At 53.3% G+C, this 9,433-nt stretch overlaps 1 protein-coding gene across 4 annotated transcripts in view; it reads right to left on the bottom strand.

Moving 5' to 3' along the window:
- The window catches only part of FBXL18 (F-box and leucine rich repeat protein 18), a 39,235-nt gene extending 32,514 nt beyond the window's left edge, over positions 1–6,721 (bottom strand). For 3 of the 4 annotated variants that reach the window (XR_003793258.1, XM_029221406.1, XM_029221408.1), the window contains exon 1: positions 1,214–1,716. Coding sequence is in view for 3 of the 4 variants with exons in the window: in XM_029221406.1 (XP_029077239.1) it covers positions 1,214–1,450 (237 nt within the window). In the remaining variant the exon portion in view is untranslated. Of the gene's footprint in view, positions 1–1,213; positions 1,717–6,588 lie in introns of those variants that run through there. The other variant, XM_029221407.1, reaches the window with a different exon arrangement.
- Positions 6,722–9,433: the final 2,712 nt, after the last annotated feature.

Here is a 9,433-nt window from a genome sequence, read left to right as displayed (position 1 = left end):
GACTTCCCTGGTGGCGCAGTGGTTAGAGGACTTCCCTGGTGGCGCAGTGGTTAGAGGACTTCCCTGGTGGCGCAGTGGTTAGAGGACTTCCCTGGTGGCGCAGTGGTTAGGAATCCACCTGCCAGTGCAGAGGACACGGGTTCGAGCCCTGGTCCGGGAAGATCCCACATGCCGCGGAGCAACTAAGCCCGTGCGCCACAACTATTAGCCTCCGTGCCACAACTACTGAAGCCCACGGGCCTAGAGCCTGTGCTCCGCAACAAGAGAAGCCTGTGCACCGTAATGAAGAGTAGCCCCTGCTCACCGCAACTAGAGAAAAGCCCGCGTGCAGCAACAAAGACCCAACACAGCCAAAAAAATAAATTAAAATTTTCTAAAAAGTTAAAAAGAAGAAAGAAGACAACATAGGAGAAAATCTTCATGACCTCAGGTTTCACAAAGATTTCTTCAACGGAATACAAAAAGCATGAACTCAAAAATGCAATAAATTGGACCTCACCAAAATTAAAAACTTATGCTCTTCAAAAGACACTATTAATCAAAATGAAACGGCAAGCCACAGACTATAAGAGAAAATATTCACAACACATCCCACAAAGGACTTGTACCAGAATATATATGGAACTCCCAAAACTCACTAAGAAAAAGATAGACAATAATGAATGGGCAAAAGCCTTGCACAGACACTTCTGAGAAGATATACAAATGGCCCACGCACCTGAAGAAAGCATAATGGACAGCATCCTCCACCAGAGAATACAAGTTAAAACTACAATGAGATACCACCTCCCATGCATCACCATGGCTAAACTGAAAAGACTACCACCACCAAGTGTTGACGAGGACGCAGAGCAACCAGAACTCTCGGATGCCGCTGGTGGGGAGAGGTGGTGCCTCCAACTGTGCTTAACTCCACAGGAAAGCCCAACACTGACAGTGGGCCCGCACGTCCACTCCTGGGTACCTATCTACCAGGAAGTCAGTTTCCCTCCTGGCCCAGTGCCAAGGCCCAAGACCCTTCCAGAAGAGCGCCTGCTCTACCTGTGCTCTGGCCCAGATGGCACACTACCTGCACTTTTGGGCCCCTGACTTTTGCCGTATCATCCCTGCAAGTGCCCCACCACTGCCAGGCTGTGCGGGGCCTCAGTCGGGCACCTCGGTTGTTCCCCATCTCTGCCCCCAGCATGCCAAGCGCCACCCCCAAGCCCCTCACCTCATAGTCCTTCTGCAGCAGCACCGTGTGGGTGAGGCTCTTGTCCAGGCACAGCGCTGCGAGCTTCCGGCAGGTGCGCCGGACGTTCAGAATCAAGTCTATGCTGGGGACGTGGCTCAGGATGTGCAGGAGGATCTCATCCGAGAAGCCCAGGAGGTGGGCACCATCTGCCACCGCAGCCGCTGCAGGGGGTGCATCGCTGGATGTGTCCTGAAAACAAGGGGCATCAACTTCCATGGGATCCCCCAGGGTGGCCCTCAGGCAAGGGAAGCCTTCACCACAGTCCGTGGGGAAGAAGAGACTGTTACCAAAAATCTTAACTGCAGATTAAAGAGTCCCCAACATTCTTCGAAAGCCCCTTTCAATCTGCACACCAGGATCGCTCTTCAAAAGTGACAGATTTGAGGGCTTCCCTGGTGGCGCAGTGGTTGAGAGTCCGCCTGCCGATGCAGGGGACACGGGTTCGAGCCCCGGTCCAGGAAGATTTCACATGCCACGGAGCAACTAAGCCCGTGCACCACAGCTACTGAGCCTGCGCTCTAGAGCCCACGAGCCACAACTACTGAAGCCCCCGCACCTAGAGACTGTGCTCCGCAACAAGAGAAGCCACCGCAATGAGAAGCCTGCGCACCGCAACGAAGAGTAGCCCCCGCTCACCGCAACTAGAGGAAGCCCGCGTGCAGCAATGAAGACCCAACACAGCCAAAAATAAAATAAATAAAAGAAAAGAAAAAGAAAGAAATCCATGTTGGTATTTCCAGTAAGATGTCCACTCATCTTACTGTTTCATTCTGCTTTTGCAAATATCTACAGAAGGTTTTCTGCCCTAATGTGGGCTTCCCGTCTTACTGACCAGTGCCTGTACAACCAAGACAAAGAGGGGATAGACCTATGTCAGTGTGCCGTGAAATCCCCAAATCAAGGCCAAAGGAACTGGGATGCTCTAAGAAAAGCCCATGGTGGGCAGGAATCCCTGTATCTTCCCAACACCTCCTGAAGGGCCCCTCCTGCCTTAAACGTCCTCACTGATGGGGTGCCTCTCTGACACTCCCAGGAGGGAGAGTATCCAGAACTATTTCTACTGCCTTTTCCAGTGATTCTGTCTACGAGCCCCGCCTCCTCTGTCCTGCCTCTTTTTCCATACATATTTGCATGGATGGAAGCCTCCAGGCTTGGAAAGCCCTGCTGCTGCCATGGCAACCGTTAAGTCCAGGGAGGAAGGGCCTGTCTGCACACCCCACACAGGCACCAGGGGTTTCCCGGGAGCTATGACTGCGACACCCCTCCAGCCTCTGCATCCGGCCGAGCCCTTGCCAGGACGGGAGTTTCCCCGATTACTGCCCACCCTTTCAACAGCATCGGCCCCTCCCACTCACCCTTCTTCCTGAGAGGCAGTAGCCAGACTTGCCTTCCCTTCCCTCCTTCCTTCCGAAGTGCCCTCAATCCTGTCTCCCTCCTCCCACCTTTACAGGGGCAGAAGGCAGCCATCAGACCCAACTCCATAGCTGCCCTGGGTCACTGTATTCTGGGGTCTAGTGTTTTGAACCATATGTGACTTTCCTGACAAATTTCCCAGACCCAATCATCTGGGATCATCCCAGACACCTGTTAAAAAATCAGATTCCCAGGCCACATCCTAGACCTAGGGACTCTATCTCCTGAGAGAGAGGCTGGGACCAGGGGCAATCCTTATCAGGCAAGCTTGGTATACAGGGCTCCTGGGCACAAGTGGGAAGAGCTGGGCCTGAATTCCACCGAGCAGCCTGAGGCTGACCCCTTCTGATGCCCAATTCGCAGATTTATCAAAGTAAGAACGCCACTGCAGAGCAAAGAGAACACGGGGCAAGACACTCCCAGAAACTCCAGCATCATATCATTTCCAGTTACAGTATGGAACACTGAATTTCTCTCAAAACCACCTAGAAATCACATGAATTAAAAAAAACAAACAAAACAGGTGAGCTGCAGCTTCCTCCGTCCAGTCTCAGCACCCCCGACGCGATCACCTTCTCCACATGCTGTGCCCCAGTGCTGTCCTTAGGCCAGCATCCCCTGTCCTGGGACAGGCGTTCAGGGCAGCAGGCCTGGACGAGAGGAGCAGCCGCCCGGGCAGCAGGCCAGATTGGTTCCCCACCCCCCACCCCACCCCCGGTCTCCCGACGGCCAAGCCTGGGAGGCCCAGTCGTGCTGGGTTTGCAACAGTTGAGTCTTTTCCCTGGAATGGAGGCTTCATTTCTAAGTCCGTGTACCTTCCCCCAGGAAAGGCAGCCAATTCTGCAGAGGTAACAGCAAATAGGGGGCCGCCACCAGAAGGGAGGGAGGAGGCCTCCGAGCTTCTTCACCTCCGAGCGGGGGTGTGTGAGTAGCCCCCACTCACCACAACTAGAGAAAGCCGGTGCACAGCAACAGACACAATACAGCCAAAAGTAAATAAATCAAATAAATAATAATAAATTTTTTTAAAAAAGAAATAGAAAAAAACTGGGCAATAAGTACATAGAGGGAAGTTCATTACAACATCCTTTTGCAAGTGTGTGGAATTTTACATTTTACTTTTTTTTTTTTTTTTTTTTTTTTTTGCGGGACGCGGGGCCCTCCCTTTTTTGTGGCCTCTCCCGTTGTAGAGCACAGGTTCCGGACGCGTAGGCCCAGCGACCATGGCCCACGGGCCCAGCCGCTCCACGGCACGTGGGATCCTCCCGGACCGGGGCACGAACCCGCATCCCCTGCACCAGCAGGCAGACCCTCAACCACCGCGCCACCAGGGAAGCCCTACATTTACTTTTGTTTTTGGTTTTTTTGATCACAGGAGTGACCTGAGGGATGCTTCTCACATTGCCCCTCTTCGTAAGCCTCTGCTTCTCCAGTTGGCATTTTCTGGAATGTCCCCTGTCCCACGGCACTCAGGCCTCCAAGCCTTTGCACAAGCTGCCCCCTCCACCCAACGTGCCACCACACAAAAGAAACTGCTACTCTCGGAACTTCAGCTCCAAGGCTCCGTCCCCAGGAAGCCCTTCCAGCATCCCCCAGACACATTTAACTCACCTTCTCCTCCACTGCTGCCCCAGCTTACCCTCCCCCCGCTCCAGTCTCCAGCCTCATCAGGTGAACTGTACTGGTTTGTTGCTTGCCTGTCTCCTCCCTAGGCCAGGAATGGCTCCTGAACAGGGATCACTTTCTAATGCCCAAGGGAAAGAGCCACTGAACTGGGTGTCAACAAACCACGGCTTCAGAATCATTTGAAGAGCTATTAAAAACGCAGAGCCCGACTCCTCAGAAACTCAGGGAGCAGTCCTAGACATCTGCATTTTAAGCCCAGCAAGGACCCTCAAAATCAGACCTCCCCATTCTGAAATCAGAGGGTGGGGATGGTGGCACAACCTTGTGAATAGATTTTAAAACCACTGCATTATACACTTTAAAAGTAAACTTTGGGACCTCCCTGGGAGCCCAGTGGTTATGACTTTGTGCTTCCATTCATTGCCAGGGGCGTGGGTTCGATCCCTGGTCAGGGAACTAAGATCCTGCATACCACACGGTACAGCCAAAAATTTTTAAAAACTGAATAAAATAAAAGTGTAAATTTTATGGTATGTTAACTGTATCTCAGTCAATCAATCAATCAATAATTAGGCTGTCCCAGGGACTTCCCTAGTGGCACAGCGGTTAAAAATCCGCCTGCCAATGCAAGGGACACGGGTTCCAGCCCTGGTCTGGGAAGATCCCACATGCTGTGGAGCCACTAAGCCCATGCACCACAACTACTGAGCCTGCGCTCTAGAGCCCGCGAGCCACACCCACTGAGCCTGTGTGCCACAACTACTGAAGCCCGCACACCTAGAGCCCGTGCTCCGCAACAAAAGAAGCCACCACAATGAGAAGCCCGCGCACCACGACGAAGAGTAGCCCCCGGTAACCGCAACTAGAGAAAAGGCCACATGCAGCAACAAAGACCCAACACAACCAAAAATTAAAAAATAAATTTATAAAAAATAAAAATTTTTTTTAAATAATTAGACCGTCCCAGAGAAAGGGACCTTGATCATGTCCAGGATAGAGCAAGACTCCCCCTCTCTCCTCTCAAGCCAAAAGACCCTCACGATGGGACAAGAGGCCTCACTGGGCAGGACCCCGACATATGATTCAAGGAACAGAGGGGCCTTTGCGCCAGGACCCCGTAAGACCAAGGTGACAGACAGCCCCCCCCCCCCCGCCAAGCACACGCGACTAACGGGAATCTGCTAACACAGCCAGGCTATACCCCCAGGATTCTTCCTGGGGAGCTGGTACTCTCTGGCCCTTCAATCCTACTACCAGCGAACAGGTGGGCCCCACACCTTCCCCCTCAATCAAGGGGCCACTTCCGAGCCAAATCCGCTTCCAATGAAGAACATCTGTCGGCAACCCCAGCCGCCTCCCACGCACTCATGCCGAACCCGCTCCTGCTAGCCGGAGCACGAGCAAGCCCGCAAGGGTTAGGGAATACGCTCGACGGTCTGAGTCCCGGACCACAGGTATAAATACAGGTGCACACAGGTACACAAACAGGTAGCTGGGAATCAACAAAAGGGAAGACCCTAGTCACTGTCCGGATCCCCCATTTCCTGGTCTACAGAGAAAATACCCTGCACCCCATTACAGGAACTCGGTGGGTTTCTCCGTCGGACCCAGATTTGTGGAGCACTGGGGAAGAAATTCTGGGTGAGTCACAAGTCTCCCAGGTGAAATGGATTTTCCTCCACCACCCCCCAAGTCACACAACAAGCAGGCTCAGAGGAAAGTGGGCTGGACTGAAACCGAACGTTCAGCGACACAGGATGGGATGGGAAGGGAAGGGAAGGGAAGTGGGCAGGGAGGAGGAACGTCAGAGCTCCAAGGGCTGAGCCAAGGCACAGGGGCATGGGAAGAGGGCCTGGGAGACCCAGAGGAGCTGGAAACTCTGGGGAAGACGGGAGACGGGGTGAAGTCTGCCGATCAGGAATGCGGGACCGGCAAACGGATGGAAAACCGAAAGTTGAGAGAGCTTATGCCCTCGGATACAGGATAAGGTCCTAGAGGGCGGGATGGGTCAAGGATGGGGGATGGGGCAAGGGGCAAGTGGCAAGGCCAGAGCAGGGATGGGAAGGACGGGGCGAGGCCAAGGCCAGGGTCGGGGTAGGAAGGACCAAGCCAGGCCGACGCCAGGGTCAGAGTGAGGGCCGCGGCGGCGGTCAGGATGGGAAGCTGAGAGCCAGCCGAGGTCAGGACGGGAAGGATGGAACGGGAAAGGGAGCGAGACGGAAAGGACGCAGGGAAACCGGAGTCGGGGTGGGGAGGACCGAGCGCGACCAAAGCCGCCGGGCAGGGAGGAGAGTAGAGACAGGTGCCTGCCGTACCTCTCCGATGCTGGCCATGTCGAGGGCGGGACGAGCAGCTGCCGCCGGAGCCACAGCTCCGGGGCCTCCCGCCTGGCTGGCCAGGGATGCTCAAAGCCGGCGCGTCAAAGGCTCCACAGAGACCCGGGGCAGGGGGCGGGCCGCTCTCTACTTCCGGCGCCCGCCGACACGCACTTCCGCTATCCCGCGGGCGAGTCCCGCGCGGCCGCCATGTTGGGTGCGGCGCGCAGCCAAGGACCCGGTAGGGCTGGGTAGAGCGCGGGCATCCTGGCCGGGCCGCGCTTGCTCTCCGAAGTCATGTCCCGGTCCTCTGCTCTCTGCACGCCCCTTTCCAGCCACACAGGCCCTCTCTTGCCGGCCCAGCACTCTCCTGACTCTAGGCCTTTGCATTTGCCGGTCCCAGTGCCTGCAATGTTCAGAAACCACCTGTCAGAGAGCCGGTCCCTGACCCCCTTGCAGAAAATAGCATCAACCCCTCCCCATCCTCGCAAACACACACCTAACCTAACAAATAACCTTATCCTCTGTTATTTTTCTTCATAACTCTTTGCACTATCTGATCTACTGTACCTTTTTTTTTTTTCCTGTCCTCCCCAATAAACTGTAAACGCCCTGTACCTAGAAAGCTCCCTGACGTGGGCGCTGAATAAATATTTTCTGGGTAAATTAATGTATGGATGATATGCTCTCACCTGTAACCTTTTGCGTTTATAAATCATTTACTAATAAAAATTTGTGGGGAAGAAAGAACTGGATGTGAATGCTAGAAGTCAGACATGAAGATGTTGAGGCTTCCCTGGTGGCGCAGTGATTGGGAATCCGCCTGCCAACGCAGGGAAGACGGGCTCGAGCCCTGGTCCAGGAAGATGGATCCCACATGCCCGCGGAGCAACTAAGTCCGTGCGCCACAACTACTGAGCCTGCGCTCTAGAGCCCGCGAGCTGCAACTACTGAAGCCCACGTGCCTAGAGCCCGTCCACCGCAATGAGAAACAGCCCCAGCTCTCCGCAACTAGAGAAAACCCCTGCGCAGCAATGGAGACCCAACACAGCCAAAACTAACTAACTAACTAAATTTATTAAAAAAGAAAAAAAGAAGAAGATGTTGACTGGGCCATGCTCCCACCAAAGACTCAAGGGAAGAATCCTTCCTTGATTTTTTTTATACATTTTTAAAATTTATTTATTTTATTTATTTATTTTTGGCTGTGCTGGGTCTTTGTCGCTGTGCACGGGCTTTCTCTAGTTGCGGTGAGCAGGGGCTACTCTCGTTGCGGTGCACAGGCTTCTCATTGCGGTGACTTCTCTTGTTGCAGAGCAGGGGCCCTAGGCACGTGGGCTTCAGTAGTTGTGGCTCATAGGCTTCAGTAGTTGTGGTGCAAGGGCTCAGTAGTTGTGGCTTGCGGGCTGTAGAGCGCAGGCTCAGTAGTTGGGGTGCACGGGCTTAGTTGCTCCTCAGCATGTAGGGTCTTCCCGGACCAGGGCTCGAACCCGCGTCCCCTGCGTTGGCAGGCAGATTCTTAACCACTGTGCCACCAGGGAAGCCCTCTTCCTTGATTCTTTTAGGTTGTGGAGGTTGCCAGCAATCCTTGGAATTCCTTGGCTTGTGGCCACATACTCCAAGTTCTGCCTCTGGGGCCATCTTCACTTTTTGCACACGTGTGTATCCTCTCCTCTCTTTTTTTTTTTTTTTGGCCACGACGCTGGGGCTTATGGGATCTTACTTCCCCAACCAGGGACTGAACCCTGGGCCCACAGCAGTTAAAGCACTGAGTCCTAACCACTGGACTGCCAGGGAATTCCCACTCCTCTTCTTATAAAGACACCAGTCATGATGAATTTAAGATCCACCCTAGGCCAGTATGACCTCATCTTAACTAATGACATCTGCAAAGATCTTGTTTCCAAATAAGGTCACATTCTGAGATTCCAGGTGAACCTGAATCTTTGGGGGACACTATTCAACCCAGTACATCCAGCTTCATATCAAACTCTCCCTGGGCCTCATTTCCCTCCCACCTCACCACGTTGAGCCAGTTTGTATCCAGAGAACTCTGGTGGCTCCAACTGTGGGCAGACCACCATGGGAACAGGCACAGCTCATGGTTAGGTCAAAGGTTAGGAACCACTTGAGGCAAACATGTGTTAATGGGGTTTCCACTATTTTTTGTTTACTATCAAAACCTCAACAATGAAGCCCAACTCTGACTCAGGCAGGCATCTGGGGGTTTCACAGAGGCCCAGGTTCTCCTGACTCCCTGACCCATTCCTTTCCTTCCCCTATAAGCCATAATCAGGTATGTTTCTCATTGTGGCAGATGTGTTTATTTTCCCTCCCCCACTAGAACAGGGCATGGCTGCAGCAGACCCTTGATCAACATTTGTCAAATCGATTATTGATTAAATGAGATTATGCAGGTACTGTCCAGCAGAGAGGAGTTATTCAATACACAGAAGCTGTAACCTCTACCACTCTTACTCTTTCTAATGAGGAAGGAGTCTCCCATTTCCTGGGCATCCCCAGTTCTGAGGAATATTTGAGTTGGAAATCACTGAGCGTGGGGCTGGGGCTCAGCCCCAGTGCCTCGCCGCTCTCACTCTGTCACAAGCCTTTCCAGGTTTCGGTGACACTTCCCCACAGCGCCCACCGAGAAGTGCAGGTGAATGGATAAATGAACTGTAGTCCGTCTGAACCGTGGAAGAGCAGTCAACACCATAAAGAAATGGGCTATCAAGCCATAGAAAGACATGGAGGAGGGACTTCCCTGGTGGCACAGTGGTAAGAATCTCCCTGCCAACGCAGGGGACACGGGTTCAAGCCCCAGGCCAGGAAGATCCCACATGCT

This window comes from Monodon monoceros, unplaced genomic scaffold (genome assembly GCF_005190385.1).
Source record: "Monodon monoceros isolate NGI ecotype Baffin Bay Population unplaced genomic scaffold, NGI_Narwhal_1 Super_Scaffold_13, whole genome shotgun sequence".
Taxonomy (NCBI): Eukaryota; Metazoa; Chordata; class Mammalia; order Artiodactyla; family Monodontidae; genus Monodon; species Monodon monoceros.
Note: the sequence above shows the minus strand (reverse complement) of the source record. Positions and strands in the feature narration are given on the sequence as shown.